The 18,997-nt window shown below is 38.6% G+C and overlaps 1 protein-coding gene across 1 annotated transcript; it reads left to right on the top strand.

Moving 5' to 3' along the window:
• The first annotated feature begins 277 nt into the window (after nt 1–277).
• ppef2a (protein phosphatase with EF-hand domain 2a) lies at nt 278–12,755 on the top strand. Its single transcript, XM_053325890.1, has 17 exons — nt 278–329; nt 1,510–1,518; nt 1,905–2,032; nt 2,134–2,188; nt 2,280–2,455; nt 2,969–3,083; nt 3,202–3,248; nt 3,879–4,045; nt 4,161–4,197; nt 4,577–4,726; nt 4,798–5,133; nt 7,283–7,468; nt 8,728–8,870; nt 9,018–9,124; nt 11,118–11,284; nt 11,374–11,461; nt 12,502–12,755. The coding sequence occupies exons 1-17, from the start codon at nt 278–280 to the stop codon at nt 12,753–12,755; spliced, it is 2,217 nt and encodes a 738-aa protein (XP_053181865.1).
• The last annotated feature ends 6,242 nt before the right edge of the window (nt 12,756–18,997 follow it).

Raw genomic sequence — 18,997 nt, 5'->3', positions numbered from 1 at the left:
GCTGCTGCTCGTGAGCCGCATTCAGCCTTTTGCTCTGGGAATGAGGGCGTGTCTAGGCCAAGAGTGCAGGAAACTCATTTGCGAATGGGTGTGTAGCAATTTGAACTTATCTAAATCTGTATGTAAACTCAGATTTGTGACTCATATCTCGTTTAATTTTAGTAATCAGCTTGTATCGCTTAGAGAATAGAGTCAATGTCTTGCAGATAAATGACTTCATTGTTCATCAGTTTTGGCTGATTTGATGTGTGTTTGGTGTTTTTGAACAGGAATAGTCATGGGATGTGGCGTCACAAAGTCCAACCAGTTCCACAAACAATCCAAAAAAGGTAACTATGATCCTCCAGACTGATTCAATTCATCATCCGCCAACGCAGAAAAATGTCACCATGTATTTGTCAACCAGAGGGGTGTTTCATAAAGAAAGATTACCAGATAAACCTGGTTTACTTTAGTTAAATCAGGCTTAATTTTATATGAAATTCAGTTTCATAAAGCAGGTTTAAGTAAGTCTGACTTAAGTTACCATGGAAACGTTTCCCTCCAGACGAGACTGGTTCAGGTTAGGCAAGTTTTTACAGCTTCACCTCCTGTTTGAGCTCTTTTACAATCAATCTGACAGACTGAAATACAGAGTTTTCTCCAAAGGTTTGTCTTTACTGCTCAGTCTGTTTACAGAACATTATTTATAATTGATCACACTGCACTTTTTACACTATAAAAATCTAAACACATACTTTTTTAACCTAAAATATCTGCATTTTATTCCAGTTCACATATGCACATTTAAATGCTCTGCTGTTATGCTAATAACGAATCATCATAGCACTTAAAGCACAATTTGTTCTCTCTCTATAAACGTCACTTACATTCATTTAGATTCATCAAAAATGTCACTTGTCAATTAAATTAGACAACCAGATGTTTAAAAATGTATAAACACAGACAGGGAGCTGATCATCATCATTGGAGTACACACAGCTACATGCTCATTTTTTTCTGGAGTATTATTTAATATTTCATCTCACACATCTTGTACATTAATATTAGCATTTAATGACATGAACCCAACAGAGTGCTGCTAACAGAGGAGGAGTTCAGCCTTACTTCACTGCTGGTCTGCAACATGGAGCCAAAAGTTTTGTTTGTCTTTGTTTATTGCGGTGATTCATTTCCTTCATGGTGTAAATATTTTATGTTCAGTGATATTAATCTGGGATGCTCTGCAACTGTGTCACAAGTTTGTGTTTGTGGTTGTTTATGAATTGATGTGATCTGTGTTTGATGACTCAGGTTTGTGTCATTTCTTATATCAGACTCTTCTGTTCACATCTGAGTCGACTTTATGAAGCAGTTATTCAAGAGAAACTTTTCACACTAAGATCTACTTTTCTGAACACCAAGCTGTCTGTCCTCTCTGCACGTCACTATAACTGTCCTCTCCTTTTTATATGTGCTGTATTCATGAATGTTTTCTTTCTTTTCTACTTTTTATTCTGCTGCATGCAGCCGTCACATGTAAGTCACATCTGCTATTCTTTATTTGTCCTGTTGTTTTTCTGTCTAATAAGAGAAACCAGATGTTGTGAAGCCTAAACCAGATATATCTGGATCAGAACATCTGGTGGAAAAATGTCCAAACTCAAGCAGAAAAAAACATTAAATATTTTACTCAAGTTCTGTTGAAGTAAACAAACAAGACTACTTAACTGAGAATAAAAGCTACATTTTAGAAAGAGTATTTATAATTAAAAAACAGCTGTCAATAGTTGTAGTATTAGTCAAATATCTCTATCTGACATCTTTTAACTTGGGTTTCTTCTCTTAGACTGCTCACTTTTCATCCATTGAGGAAAATCAAACTTAGCTTCTGAAATATTGGTCGTCTGTGCTCTCTGTTTCAGCGATAAAGGCAGCCGTCCTGATTCAGCGATGGTACCGGCAGTATGTGGCCCGCACAGAGATGAGACGCAGGTACACCTGGCACATCTTCCAGTCCATCGAATACTCTGGAGAACAGGCTCAGATCAAGGTGAGAAACTGCAGCAGATTATCCATTTTGGTTCTGTATTGTAGATGTAGATGAAATAATAAAACCACTGGCTCCAACTTTGATCTCTCTTCCCTGTGCAGCTTTATAATTTCCTCGGCTACCTCATGGACAATTTCACACCATCGAGCAATGAACGTAAGATTTCTACTTCACTCACGAGTTGTGTTCAAATTCTTTCTTTCTGTAAAACCTCTGAATTCGAGCTCTCCTCCTCTCGACCTTCTAGGAAATCTGATCTCTCACATCTTCAGAGAGAACGAGGTGTGTCGGGAAGCAGAGTGGGAGAGGTACTTCTGCTTCGAGAACATCGAGGTGCCGGAGATCTACTCGGGACCTCACCTCACCTTTCCTCTGACTGTGGAGCAGGCAGTCGGTTTAGTGGAGGCGTTCAGGAACAAGAAAGTAGGTGAACACCAGCGCTTCACGAACCAATGCCCAATGTGAAGTCCTTAAATGTCTTGTTTGTCCACAATCCAAATAGTTTATTGTTTCCTGTCACAGAGAGTTAAAGAACCAGAAAATATTCACACCTGAGAAGCTGGACTCAGAGAATTTGGGCTTTGTTTTCTGAATAAATGACACAAAATCATTAATTGATTAATTGATGGTGTCATACTGAACTGTGTTGATTGACTGTCGGAGTCAGTCCTGAATTTCAGAGGCAGGATGGTGGGAAACTGACAGAAACATGAGGATAAAACAGTTGACATATCTGCTATGGATGATGAAGATGCATCTTGGAAAAAATGTATTATACTGAATTCAAGCAAATGTTCATAATTGCCATTTATGTATCATGTGAAAGCACTGAGGGATTAATAGATGAATGTATGACTTGCAGTTTCACCTCAGTTATGAGGCAGTGTGATGGGACTGTTTGAACTCGTCTTGTTGACCAAGTCTTTCTCCCAGTAGCAGCTACACTCACGTTACGTCCTCCAGCTTCTCCTGGAGACGTGGAAACAGCTCCGGATGTTGCCAAATATCAGTCGCGTCTCCACCTGCCAAAGCAAAGAAATCACTGTTTGTGGTGAGTTTAAATTAAAAGTTTCATTGTTTTATATTTTTAATTAACTGGAAAAGTTTGAGGACTTGTTTTTTCTGCTTTGCTGCTATTGATGAACTATGTTATCTCTTCTTCATTACAGGTGATTTACACGGGCAGCTGGAAGACCTGCTGCTGATTTTCTACAAGGTTGGGACCTTTTCCTCTAAAGCCTTGTGCAATATGTTTGATTTAGAGGCACAATTCATTCAAATCATTTTCCCATTTTTATTCCAGCTGTGTCTCTTATAGTCTCAAGATCTATGTTAGTTTTTCTTTTAAGAAGTTTTACTCAACAGTTATTAATCATTGGTCCTTTATCAGCAGCACCTCCTTCTCCCAGTTTCTTCTAAAAGAGTTTTTACTTGCTTGAAACAGTATTTCATTACTTCATGTCACACTTTCATTGATTAGATAAATTAGAGAGAAACAGCGCCATATTACTCACCAAGACCTCATGTCTAGTTGTTTTTCCCCCCAAATATTTTACTCTGTGACATTTCCAAAAAAGATATATGAGTGAGATACATCAAATGGTCCAGACTCTGTCCAACATACCCGATGTCTACGTAACATAACAACCAAACCAGATTTTTTATCTTAGACTTAACTTTTTAGTGAAAGCACAGCTGCTTCACTGCAACATGCTGTAGTTTCACATGTAGGTCCTGTTTCATGCACATGAAACAGGACCTACATGTGATCCAGTCTTTTTCTTTACATTCATATAACAGAATGGCCCATTAATGCTCCTTTCTCTCGTTGTCGTTCACATCACAGAATGGCATGCCATCCTTGGAGAAGCCGTACGTGTTTAACGGAGACTTCGTGGACCGAGGCAGAGACTCCATCGAGATCCTCCTCATTCTGTTTTCCTTCCTGTTGGTTTATCCCACCGAAGTCCACCTGAACCGAGGAAACCACGAGGACCACATCATCAATTTGAGGTAAAAAAATGAACAAAACTGAGAAACACTGATACCTAAATTCTCAAATATGAGCTGATCTCCTTATTTAGAAAGAGATTTGTTCATCAGTTATCTCGTTGTTTGTCTGCTGCAGGTACGGCTTCACTAAAGAAGTGTTGTCTAAATACAAGGTAAGTTTCTATCATGTCGACCTTTTATCTTTCGTGCTGCAAATTAAAACATCCCAGTGATGTTGCATATGAGCATCTTCTTTTTTACAAATACTGGTCACTTTGGGGTTTGTGAGGAGTCAGGGAGGTCATGGTGGTCCAAAGACCCACAAAGGAAACCTCAGATGTCACACAGACTTAAACATACTGTATCTTCTTCCTGATTTTGTTTGGATTAAATATTAAAGAAGATACAGTTCTGAGAATAAAAGCTTCCTTAAACTGATATAATACTGTGTAGAATATGGTTTGCAAACTAAAGAAGTAGAGGAAGAAGAAGAAGAAGAAGAATACAAGGATGAAAGACAGAAAGTCACTAACTGTTTGTTCTTCTCCTCAGATGCATGGAAAACGGATCCTGAAGCTGCTGCAGAAGATATTCAGCTGGTTGCCCTTGGGGACGGTGATCGATCAGAAGGTGCTGGTTGTCCACGGTGGGATCTCCGATACCACGGACCTCAGCATCCTCGCCAGAGTAGACAGGCACAATGTGAGGAAACAGATGCACCCTCCCTCATTTTCATTGTTTTCACAGATTTTAACACATCTATGTTTTTCTAGTACGTCTCAGCACTGCGGCCTCCAAAGAAGAGACACCTCAGTTCAACCGGCGCATCCACCGACTCCGACATGGACGAGGACTGGTCCAACAAGCTCCTCCAGCGCCGGGCCTCCCTCACGTATCCCAAACCTATGGGAACCCGCGCCAGCTTCCAGAACCGCTCACTGCAGGATTTTTCTGACCGGATCAAAGTGAATGTGGAAGACGACCTGGAGGCCCGCCAAAGGAAATTATCCGTCTTCAGCCTTGGGGTCAACAGTTCAGAAAACGAGGCAACCCAAGCTCTGCCCATTGAATCTGTCGTCATTGAAAGCGCCGAGGACGAGTGGAAGCAGGTGATACTGAATCCTGTATCCCTCTAACTTGATCCCACCATGTCTGATTTTTTTAAGACTCCCATTCAAACACCATGTTTGTACAATATATAACAAACTTTTAGAAAATGTATGCATTTTATTTCCATTTTTGTATACTGTGGGTCACATTTGGAAAAAGTCTGGCTAGAATAAATGTGTATATGGTGGGGATTTTTCAGCTCTCAAATATGAAATAGTATGTAAGGGTTAATTGATTCTTCATTTTATCATCTTATAATCATATCTATGATTTTAAAACAGGCCAAACTAAATATGCAGGCCTCAAAGTACAACCTCAGTGTGACATAAGTGAGTATAGGTGCAACTTTTAATTAAGACTAATTATTTGAGTGAAGTTTTAAAATAACCAACATGCCTCCACATGTTGATGAATTGTCAGGATAAGTAAGAAACCAGACTGTGAGACTCCTTAAAGATGGGAGAGGGTACACGATCATCAAGCGGAAGCCAAAACACAGCTGCAACAGTGGTTAGGGGGGACAGGGGGAAGCACACTAACAATAACAGGAGATGCAGTGGGCCCATTATGCAACCTTGTGTTGAAAAACAGATGGGTGAATGCTTCTTGGCTTATCTGGGCAAACTGTTGTTCAGAGTTAAAATGACATCTGAACTCTGTACCATGCTTTGGTTAAAACCGTCAAACAAACAGTTTAATTTAAAACGTCACACATCCATTATAAACAATGTTGCTCCTTTAATTTCAAATACAACATAATGTAACTTTTATATTTATATATATATTGTATATATTTATGTGTAAGCACTTTGTTAGAGGAGGTGTCAGTGTTTAGTCATCATCAGATATGTTTCCCACTGTGAGTGAAGTTATGAGAGCAGACTTTACTACACAGTGCACATCACTCCCGACATTTACACTCACACACTTTATTTGAGTGTCCGAATGCTGAGAGTGTAAATGCCTCCACCTATATTTTGCTCTCAAATACTCCACAACTGAATGAAAAAAGTAGTGTCCAATGTTTGCTGCTCACTAGTAAGTGTTTATTATACAGGGAGCAGTTAATAAGTGAATAAGGGGCAATTGTGTCATGGAGAGGTTATTCTACTGAGAGGTCATGACCTTTTTCTCAGTCACAACAATCAGTGATCAACACTCACCTCAGAGGAGGTAATGTGGATTGTTGCCTGCGTGGGCCTTAAAATGCCGTAATCCACTGCGTCATTAATCCCCGTACGGCAAACTCAATCTTCTTTCCAAAGCGGCCGTCACTACCCTTAAGCTCCGGCTGTGAAGTCAGTGGTCTCATCAGGCTCTCAAACGTGCTGCCTGTAAATATCGTCAGTAAACAGTCTGAAAGGTGAAGTGATGCTTTGAGGTGTTCACTCTGAAATTCAGATTTAAACATCAAAAACACACCTGAGTCGTCTTTGTGACAGGTGCGTTGGTGAAGGAGCCACGGATGACACTTTCTTCATTTGCTCACTACAGATATTTTTATATATAAAAATCTTTGACTGAAGTGTCTTTATTGAGCAAGTGAAGACAGTGTGTGGGTGTCCTGTCCTCTTTTTAATATGTTAAAATGTGAATTTAAAAAAAGTTAAACAGATTTAAATAGATTTTGATTCGTACCAAAATATAATAAATCAAATTGAAATCATGAAAAGCTTTCGATCATCACATGATCATTCATCATTCATCATCAGTTATCACAATATTGTAGACGTTTGTATTTCCAGTTTTCTGAGCACGTTAGTTCAACTCTAGTTCTAACTCTACACACAGCAAAGATGTACAGTCGGATGAAAGACAAACAGACATTTGGATTAAGAACAATCAATACACATCAATATAACTTCTTATCTATTTTGGCTCAAAAGTTGATATTTAATGTTAATTCTTGCAGTTTTTCCTCATCAGGAAGATTGTGTGATACAGTGCTTTTAATTTTTAAGGTATTTCATCTTAAATAGCAGAAAGACTGAATACAGGTTATCAGTTTCTACAGTCAACATAATCTATTATAATCCATGAAGCAGTGAGGATTGATGTCAGAAAGGCTCATTTGGTGGAATAACAAGATCATTTCTGTACCAAAGTTGCAGTTCCAAGCTGAAATTTGTCCTTCTTCTCTGCCACCAGATCCTGGACCTGCTGTGGAGCGACCCCATGCCCCAGGATGGCTGCATCCCCAACGAGCTGAGGGGCGGAGGCTGCTACTGGGGCCCCGACGTCACAGAGGACTTCCTGAACAGGCACAACCTGCAGCTCATCATCCGCTCCCACGAGTGCAAACAGGAGGGTTACGAGTTCTGTCACAACCGTAAAGTGAGCTAATGATCTAAAGCCCCCTTTCAGACACGTGGCCCTTCACGTTAATCAATTTAACATGTCAGTCTTGCGTCTGAATAAGAACCCTTTATGTAAAAGTCATGACTTGTAACGTTTGTTTATCGCTTTAAACACAGAACAAGCGTGTACTGAGTCTAAATTGAATGTATTTATAGTAACATAAAGATAAAGATAAAACATGCTGAGAGAGAACATGTGTGTCCTGTTTCACATTTTAACATCAATTTATATAGATCTTATATATAGATCATCATCTCTGATACACAAAACTGGTTTAATAAACTAGGAACAGTGAAAGAGTCCATTTTAAAGGACAGGTTCACAGTTTTTTGGCACTAAAAAGACTGTAATGTTGAAAGATATCTACTTGATTTGCCTAATTTTTACAGCTAAAGCTTCATATTAGCTCCATAAACGTTTAAATACATTTTTGTACAGAAGGGGGACTATGGATTTTGTCTTCCACCACTTAGATTGCATTATGAAGGGATCTTCTAATAGTCAGTATGAACAGGAGGGATGATTACAGAGTTAATTTGAGCTCTTGACTTGATGAATTATAAACCCATCCTTTTAGTTAACCTTCTCATATCAGATTTACATATCTATAAAAACTAGTTTATAGTTAACCCTCATAATCACAGTAACAATCAGACCAGTACACATCTCGGTTTTCATTCATGCTATCTGCATTTGAGCAAACAGGAATTAAAGAGTAACGACATGTCAGACTTTATAAAACAGGCAGCAGATTTAGCTCTCTAATAGCATTAAATGGTGAAATTGACAGTAACACTATCAGTGGATTCACTTAGGCAAGCAGGGACGAGCAGCTGAGACTCAAGCATCAAAATCAGTTTTAAAAGCCATCACTTCCTTTAAGTATAGATGATGTTGTACCGCTGCACAGATTGTAAAGGCCCCCCCTGAGGCAAATTAGTTATTTGTGACAGTGATGCAAATAAAACAGACTTGACTTGATCAGTGATGCAGCCTGTAAACGAACAAAGAAGTCTTCTTCCTTAATTTATCATAACATTTTTCTCTCTCCGGAAGGCGAATATAGCCTCTGTGAATGAAGCCGGCAATGTTACAGATGACTCCACATTTGAAAAGTCACTATATGATCAGCTACCGTAGATTTGTCTGATGTGACTTAAATCAAACACCAACATTTATAACATTACAACATCATTAAAAATACAACAATCACGTCTTTCTGTCGTTTCATTCAGGTCCTCACTCTCTTCTCTGCGTCCAATTACTACGACGTGGGGAGCAACAGGGGCGCCTACGTCAAGCTGGGTCCCAACCTTGTGCCTTACATGGTTCAGTACCTGGCCAGCAGCATGATCAGAGAGCTCACCGTGAGACAAAGGTCAATTATCCCATATCCCATTGGGCATGCAGCTAATTCATGTATTAAAGATTTATACATTAATTATTTAGTCTAGAAATTCCTTTTTTTGTCCAACAAATGATGGAAAAATGTTATGTTCTGTATCTGCTGTTATCTTGTCTGCAGTGTGGGACGAACCGAGCGCTCGGCCCTCAAAGTCCTGAGGGAGCAGCTGTTTTCGCACAAGTCTGACCTCATAAGTGCCTTCAAAAAATTAGACAGCCAGAACACAGGTATGTAGCGTTCAGTCCCCACTGGATCAGATTTTAACTCCCAGGTGTTCATCCCTTCCCTTTTTTCCTTTGTGTTTGTCTCTGAGGACAATGTTGGCTGGGAAGAAATGTGAGAGTGCCTTTTTGTATGTTGTGTGGATCATTGTAATCCTCGTTCAGGAAGTCCAAGAACAGGAGATGGTTTCACAGAAAGTTCAGCTGAACCTGTTGAAATCAGTTTGGGGATTTAATTTTATTCATTCAGTGTTTGTGTATCAAGTTTATCATAAACAGATAAATAAATAAATAAATAAGCATTTTTACGTCACACGACACCTTCACATGTACCTTTGTTTTTGCTTGCAAAGACAACTCTCTCATAAAATCTTATATGACCAAATCCTGACGCATCAGAGCACCAATTAACTTCAAAACTTCAAAAACGTGTGTGTGTGTGTGTGTGTGTGTGTGTGTGTGTGTGTGTGTCATGTCTGTAAATGAGGTCTGCAGGTCTTTAAAAGTCTTAAAAAGCATTGAATTCAGCCTCCTCAGGCCTTAGAAACCAATAAAAAGTCTCACATTTAACTCTTAAATGTTTGCTCTTGCCTGTCGTAATCCGTAACGTTGATTATAAAATGTCTTTATATCCGATTATTGAACAAACTGTCGGCAAATGTGATAAACTACGTGTCACTGGAGGCTGTTTAATGCTGTAATGAGTTTCAGTCACTGTCACTACTGTTCACTACAGGAGCTCATTGGCTAATTTAATAATGTTGTACTAGTTTAGTCATCCATTTTTTGCTTTTTATGCCATTATGTTGTGGAAGTATGCACTGGAAATAAAATGTTATTCAATAATGTATCACCCCTGCTGGTTTTCCATCGTACTCTCAGACTTTGGCTAATAGGACTATGAAGTAGGAATTAAACTGTGGTATTAAAGTCTTAAATTAAACCTGGTGAACCCTGAAGACACTCTGTGTGTGTGGAGGCGGTAGGCAGTAACGAAGGTCCTGCAGCAGTTGCACGTGGTCATGAGACAGTTTTACCTCACTGAGCACAGCGTGAGTTCACACTTTATATCAACTGATTGATCTCAGCTGTTTTCTAGTAACACACAGTCACACAGTCATGCAGGCGGACACCTCGGACATTTTCACTCTGCCCATGACATGTTTACCAGTGTAGTTTTCTGCTACAGCTCCCTCCTCCTCCTCCTTCTCCTCCTCTTCCTTTACTTCCTCTTCCTTATGTGGTGTTTCATTTCATATAGTTGATTTTAACTAAGATTTAATGTTCATGTGTGTCTCTGAGCAGAATCCTCCTTGCTGCTCAGATTGTGTGAGAGCGCCCTCAAACAGCAGAGCCTTTTCCTCCAAATAACTATATAACCACACATAACTATAACTACAGTGCTATAAATGGTCATTCCTTAAAGTTAGAGTCTCTGACTGAAATGTCTACAATTAAACTGATTGGTGAAAGGAATACAAATGAAAAGTGGACTCTCTTTTTCTCTGTTTTGATGCTGCCTTTGTAGTTTCTTTCACCCTTTCTTTAGTTTATGCTTTAAGATAAGATAAGATTTGTTATCTAGTGCCCATCACAGTGGTATTTTGACATACTACAGCATACATACATACATACTTCTAGATATATTCAGCGTCACACAAAATCAATTACGACCCATCATAAAACTATACAACAAAATGAAAACATGGCAATTGGCATTTGATTCTCTTTCTTCGTTTTCCTATGAAAAATATTGCAAAACTAAATGTAGGATGTGTAGAGCTCATGAAAATGAAATGTGCACATCTAATCCTAGATTGAAAGCTGATATTGAAAAATGCAGTATATCTGACTGGACTTGAATGTCAACTGTAATTTAATTTTAAGTAAAGATAAAATAATGGAAAACTTTTGTGAAGAAAATAGTCGTCCTTACACTGAAGACCACTGAGGTCTCTCTTAATAAGATGGTCTCTCCTGTCCTGTGCGCCTCTGTCAGGTCTGGTGTCTCTGAACAACTGGGCCACTGCAGTGGAGAGTGTGATGCACCTCAGTCTGCCCTGGAGGATGCTCCGCAGTCAGCTGGTCACCTGCAAGACCAGCGAAGGCATGATTGACTACTACGAGTGGTTCAACGAGCTCGCCATCAGAGGACCCAACATTGATGTAATGACACATCAGAGCAGTAGTTATATACTGCATACTACATTTATCAGGATTGTTCTCATTCTGTGTTGAACATTTTTCTCTCGCAGCATATCGACCAGGGTCTGATCGAGACTTTGTACCGACATCGCTCCACATTGGAGACCATCTTCAGAATCGTAGACACAGATAACTCAGGTAAAACACTTGGTCATCATCATTAAAACAACTTACATTTTAACTGAAAACCTCTGAACACACCACTGGTTGCTACTGACAACATATTTTATTGTTCTCTCATTCTCTTACAGTTCACTTTAAAATGTTACCGTGCATTTCTGGGTCTGTTCTGCTGCTTTTGTGTATTTTTTTTAGGTGGCGATAGTCTACATATCATGTTTTACTGCCATTACTTCACCAATTTAAGTGCTTTTCTTAAGACTTAATAGTGTGCATCAACTTCTAACGGAGACAGTAATGGAAAAAAGGCGGATGTACAAGTTTATTAATAAATGTATTTACACTTCACAAACCGCATAAAAGGAGAAAACAGAAATTAAACAGCTGAGACAGTAGATGTCAAGAGACTGTAGGTTTATACAGTGGATCACTCTATCCAAAAGTTTTTAAAATGAATATAAAAACATGAACCAGTAAAATAAAAAAATTATACAAAATAAAGGAAAATAAGAGAGATCGGATATCATCAAAATTAATCTAATAGCTGGACGTTTCTTAATAATAATTTCAAGTTTGGCACCAAAAAGATGCAGTGCTACATTAACCTGCACCAGAATGCAGTAAATCCACAAAGTTGTGTTTCTTTCTGGATAAAACGTGTCACTCTAACTTTAACTAGATGTTCCCTGTGGTCAATAAGTTAATTAATTAATGGACTGACTGATTTAACCAAGGTCCGTCTGTCTCAGCGCAGGTGTAAAGTGTGTCAGAGACTTGTAACTTGTTTGTTGTGTCCAGATAGAGACGACAACCAAGTTCAGCCTCCATTAATCCACCTGTGGCGAGCAAACAAGGCCGCAGCAGGTTACGCCTCCTGAATCCTCCCAGTTAAGACGAGGATTAACCCACTGATCTACTGATCATCTTTCCCTCCCCCAACCTTCATCTAATACCCATGCTCTGCTTTCTCCTTCCATTTATAATAATCTCCTCTCATCACTCAATCCATAAGAGCCTCTTTACTATCCTGCATGTTTGACCTTTGACCTCATCCGCAGGTTTCATCACCATGGAGGACTTCAGGCAGACATGGAAGCTGCTGAGCGTCTACCTAAAGATGGAGATCACAGAGGAGGCCATCTCCGACCTGGCCGTCACCATCGACACCAACCACGACGGCAGCATCGACATTGAGGAGTTCATGGAGGCCTTCCGCCTCACAGACAAGAAGAGCCGCCTGGAGCGAGGACGCAGCATGTTCATAGGGACGGCCAACGACCTCACCAAGCTGGAGGGAGACCCCAACATCTGAGCGGAGCAAAGACTGAACACAGACAGCGGAGCTCGTTCTCCTTGCCAGGCAGGCAGAGAGAAGGAGAGGGTGAGAAGTGCAGCCAACGCAAGCTGCTTTAGTGACGCACACAAAGACGTAGGATGATGCCGAGCAACAGCCGTGTGGATCACATGGGATTAGGTAGAGGTCAGAGGTCAGGATGTTTGACAGCGAATGCTCGTTTCATATTTCGAAGTCGTTTTATTCACTGAGGAAATGTGGGTGAAGCTGAACAGTTAGAATAGTGATGAACTTTGCATGCAAAAAAATACAAAAATACAAAATAATAATAATACACTTATTTTAGGGATTTTTACATTTTATATCCACATCTTCCATTATTTTCAATAGCAAAATACTTGAAAGATGAAAAGAATAACTGCTGCACACTGACTCCAAACCATAAAACATATCTGGAGGGGATCTTTAAATAAATACAAGGCATAAAAATATACATTTGTACTTTATAAATATGTGTCTGATAAGGTTTTTTCACAAAGAAATTCAATTATTCAATAGAAATTCTTAAAATGAACGATTGCAAGTACATGATTCTGCACAGTGAAGCTCAAATATCTGAACAAGAATCAAAACTGATTTTGAGTAGAAGAGGACTTTGAATAAATATTTTGGATCTTGTGAGATCAAAATGTTTAAAAATGGCAAAAGGTGAAAACCGTATTAAAATGATTTACAGTTCAAGAAGCATACAGTGAAAACTGCCTGTGAGTAGAAAGACAATCACACATAACTGATGCATCATAGATATTTCATATACAAAAAAAATACTGTACTGAAGTACAATTTTGAGGTACTTGAACTTTAGTTCTCTAGTCAGGCTCACATTTCAGATGTCTATGGGTTGTTAACAGCTCCACTAAATAGTGATTACTCCCTCTAAACTTCTCACATGGTTTAATTTCAATAAATGTTCAAATGATCCAATATTTCACCAAAAATCAAAGAATGGAGAAAAAGTCCAAAAACTGAAAACAGATTTGTCACCTCTATATATCTATTGTCCCTTGGGAGGGGTCCCACCCCTAGGTTGGGAACCACTGGACTAAACTATCTAACTGTACATAAAGTAGTGTAAACTAGCTGCTTCACTGTTAATAATCTAATGATGTCATATATAATAATATCAGTCGGAGGGACCAAACCACTGCTTTTACGGTATTACTTTAACTACACTCTGCTGCTAATAGTGTCCTTTTACTAAGGAGGATTTTTCATGCAGGACTTTTACTTGTTATGGAGTATTTTTACATCACTGTATCGGTACTTTTACTTTAGTAAAGGATCTGAGTATTTCTTCCAGCACTGAACTTCTGTGTGCTCGACTTTAAAATGTAGAAGAAGAGTATGATAGTCTCTCTGATAATCTCAGGCCGGACTCTGGGCGATTTACCTCTATGAGATGCACAACCATCAGTTTACTTTGTACATACAGTTTTTTTAAGCTCTCGTTGAGTCAGCGTGCAGACATTACTCTTCCCACTGATGCTGATTTGCAGTAGCCTTTCATGTGTGATGTGTATAATAATAACTACACTCTTCCTCTAAAGACTTTACAGACACTAGAAACTGAACATGTATGTAATTCTGCAGCTCTACTGTACATCATATGCACAAATTAATAGCAACTAAAAGTTGCCGGTGCCTTAGCAGTAGGAGCATTTTTTAAACTTATGGTGATGAAATTAAGAGTAGCGTGCACAGCGTGTCATCTGCCAACAATGTACCGGGGTCCATCAGGATATGAGCCCCCCCTCACCGTGTCCACAACAGAGAACTCAGGCTTTTATTCATTTGACTATCAAGGCGTCTGATGCATCTTCAGATTGTTCCTGAATCTAAAGGCATGAAGACGACATTGTTAAATTATTTCATTTAAAGTTTTAATTCCTACATTATTTATCACAAGAGACATTTTTAAAAAGATAATTTGTATATATGAGAGGTTTTTTTTGTTTGTTTGTTTTAGCATGCTGACCATGTAAAAGTCACATTTGTAGCATTTATTTGTGTGTGTGTTTGTCTGTGTGTCTGTGTTTGAGGTTAGTTTGCAATTTAAAGAAGCCATCACTCATAAAGAAGTGTTAATATTGAGGAGAAAACTAACTAATGCATTAACTCAGTGATCTGATCAATAAAATAATTTGCTTTTATCTGCTTCAAGTGTTTCATTTACTTTTGATATGTTTGCTCTGTTTGTATACACATGATTTTTATGAGGCCATACATGCTGATAGTGACAATTAATGATTAGGAGTTGTCAGAGTCACCACCAGGGGGCGCAAAAGACCAATTAGTACAGCTTTGAGTCATCGATCAGTCTGGATGTCAACACAGTAAGCCCAAATTTGCAATTACTGTGATTTGAAAGATAAGAATCCACTAGATAATTGGCTGAGTTGTTACAGATTTTTTGAAAAGCAAACAAAGGCGTTACACCCTGACTTAAAGCTTCAGCAATATGGAAAATTCCCTAAGCTACCTTTGTGGTTGGGACAATAGTTTTCCTTCCAAGTTAGCCTCTTTTAAGTGGGCGGATATCTTGTCCAGAGCTGCCCCTGCTGTTAGAACAAGCTTGGATATAAAGGATGGGTTCACAATTATTCGAGCATGTCTTTCAAGCAAAAGTGTATCTGAAGCTTATATGAGGCTTTAACAGTCTCGCTGTATGTCCACACAGTCATTTTATGCAAAAATGCATTTAAAAGTTTATCTGAAGCTTATATGAGGCTTCAGCAGTCTGAGTTAGTCATATCAAGTGGATCTCTGCTCAGAAGGAGGACTGTGCTAAGTGCATTATGAGGGAATTTACTACAAAAGGAATGATTACAGCAAAAAAAAAAAAAAAAAGTTTCAATGTTCATTTGGCCTCCTGGCTGATGTTTTTACGACAGAAAATGTGAACTCGTCCTTTAAAGGATTACACAAAACCAAAGTTTACACACAGTCTTGTAATGCCCTGACAAATGGGGTCAGGACATCTGAGACTAATGTGGTTTTACTGCAGTTTCTTGATTTGTGGAGACATTTGTAATATAAACATATTCATAAAAGGAAATGTTTAACATTTAGGAGAAATTCTTGAGAGCCTGACGCGGTTAGATAGAGAAGATCAGAACCACACTAACCTATTTATGATAAACATGCCAAACCAAGCTAACCTGAGGATTCATTCTTAACAGACAGGCATGAGAAAGTGGTATCACTATGTCATCTGACTCTTGGTAAGAAGGTGAGTATTTCCCAAAATGTGGACCTATGTCTTTAATCCACTTCTCTCTGAGTGAACATCACCTTTTTAAAAATGCAAGCGTCATTGTAAACACTTGAGATATGGAGGCTGACATGCAGCCGCCTGCTCTCTGCCACTCTGATGTTGTTTAAAATCCAGCCCCCACCACCCCCTACATGAAAACTCACATACTGCTGACAAGAGGGACAAAGGAGGAGGCAGTTAGACCTAGTTTTCCATTGTATTGAGGAATAAGAGGGGGGTGTCTATTGTTCATTGTCTGCAGGTGGTCTTACAGTTGTAAAGCTGCTGGAGCTTACCCCGATGAAGACATTTGAATCAGTCAACTGGAGCATCTCGGACCACGCTGTGATCTCAGTCTCGGTAGATTTGGCACCAGCCGAAGCCCTGAGTGTACTTTTAAGAGGAAGTGCTTCAGTAGCCTTAAAGGAAATCATTAATATGGGAAGATATGATTACTTTGTGGAGCTCAGTGTGTTCCAGGAGGCCATAAATATTTGCAGTGTATTTTATTTTCACCTGCATCATCTGTTTCTTCAGTTTTGGGTTGTTATTTTTTTAAACATTCCCCATAATTCAGTTTGTCTTCAATACTTTCCCAGTCTTGAGGAAACGTGGAGCCCTAATATCAAATATATAAAATGATCCATAATTATCCATACATTTCTCCCTGCTTCAAACACCATTCAGAAAAAAAGGCCTGGCCCATTAAAGAACTAGAAGAGGCTTTTAAGTTTTCTTTTAAACCGAATTGGTTCATTTTAGAAGGACAGGATGATTTCTGAATAATGTCCTATAATGTTTCCTAGAAAGAAGAAGTTATGTTATGGCATTAATTGTAGGAAAACTAAAAGTTTTGAGATTGTTATTAAGATCAGTTAGTTTTCTGTGCGAGTTTCATCAGTTTTTCCTTTAAAGACGTGCTCCATTACTGGAAATCTGAATTTAATCTAAATGAACGTCCTATAAAACACCTGAAAAGATCTCGTACAGTGTGAGAAGGAAACCAGCAACATGTGAAGAAATACAGGGCTCTTCTCTGGTCTTACTACCGTCATTACAACTTCTTTGGGTAATGACTGATGATGAAACTCTGATGAAACTCGTCCTCCTGAGTTCCTTATTGTCTCATTAATGTTGTAATATATTCTTTATTGATATACATTAGGACCTCATGACTTACTTGAATAAATGTAATATTTCTATTTTTCAATCGTGAACAAAGGAGGCTTTTCAATCAGGTCAGCTGAACGGTGGGGGGCACTTTGTTAGTTTTTCTGTTGGTCTTTCTTCTGTTTATGAAAAATGACCTAAAAAAACATCTTTGAAAAAATAAAAGCTCCATTTAAACCCTAATATAAGTGTATGATTGGAAACTTTATTCTCTACATATGTTGAATCAGCTGCTGTCTGCTGACGTAAGACCTTTAAAGTTACACTAGAAATGTACCATGAAAGCAAGAAACTTTTCAGCAAACTCTTAAGAAATGACAGGCTTGTAAAATAAAGTATTGTTATTGTTGAAACAGCCAATCAGGAGGAAGGTAAAGACCAGAAGGTGCCTCATATGATCTCATGAACCTAAAGAGGAAGAGGAAGAGGAAGAAATAATGGTTCAAAGTTCACCTCCGTTTGTTGTATAAAGTGTAAAAGTGGATCCAAAGCCTTTGGTTTGTTGACGACATCATAATAAATTTGTAAAAAAAACAAACAAACACATTAATTATGGACTCGTGAGCTCATTTCCATTGTTGAACCTGTCATCAGGACAGAGAGGCGCTCCAGACGCTCCTAAAAGGGGTCATAAGCTCAGTCTGACGGGTCATGAGATGAGAAACAAAACATGATTTAACTGCAACAAAAGTTTTGTGAGTTTGTTTTTTTTAAACTTTTAACTGTTCTTTGTTTATTGTGAAATAGCCTACTGGATGGTTTTACCTCCAAAACCCTTTAAAAACACAGAGTAAAGGAGCCACATAAACATAACGTCTCTGGATCAACAGACATAATGTAACCCTCTCTTTCTCTCAGTATATTCTGTTAAAGTCAACACATGAAGTATAAGAAGTTATTATAAATGTAACATAAAGTTTTGCAGCTATTGTCCACACAACATTTTTTATTGTTTGTTATTGTTCAATTAGGAATAGAGCTTAAACTATCAGTCGATTAATAGATTAGTAGTCAATCGACAGAGAATGAATCATCAACTATTTTGATAATTAATTGTTTTGAGCCACTTTCTAGGTGTTGTGTAAATGTCATGTTTCTAAATCTTTTAAAACCTTACTAATATTGTCTTATTCAAGCTTCTAAATTATGAATATTTTCTGGTTTCTTCAGACTTTAATGACAGTAAACTGAATATATTTGGATTGTGGACAAAACAAGACATCTGAAGACGTCACATTTTCCATTTTCTCACCATTTTATATGAAACATTTCTCAATAATGGAAATAACCATTGGTCCAGCCCTGGATTAACCCTATGCAATATTTCCCAATTGAAAACACTTTATTTGTTCATCAAAGGACAATTAGACGAAAGCAAGTTGGAAAGAGACGTTATTATAGTTAGCTCACTTACAACCAGACAGATTATCTAAAAAACCCCTCAAAGATTAATCAGAGTTGTTGGTCTGTAGTTGGGCAACAGAAGTGACTTGTGAAAATAAAGAGAAACACTATGTTGCATGAGAATAAATGACATAATCAGCTGAGTGGAGATGCACTGTCAGCAGAGAGGTAGGACAACTTCCTCCACGCCCCCCTACAAAAAAATACAACACACACTTAATGGATAAACTGAGGCAGCCACGTGCGTACATGCTGACGCCTGCAGAGCCTGAAACAATCATCTCAAGGGCAGAAATATCTGATGTGAGCTCTGAGAAGGGTTCAGACCAGGAGAGTGTAAACTGCCCGAGGCCACCGGCTGCCCCTGTGTACA

This window comes from Scomber japonicus, chromosome 9, assembly GCF_027409825.1.
Source record: "Scomber japonicus isolate fScoJap1 chromosome 9, fScoJap1.pri, whole genome shotgun sequence".
NCBI lineage: Eukaryota > Metazoa > Chordata > Actinopteri > Scombriformes > Scombridae > Scomber > Scomber japonicus.
Note: the sequence above shows the minus strand (reverse complement) of the source record. Positions and strands in the feature narration are given on the sequence as shown.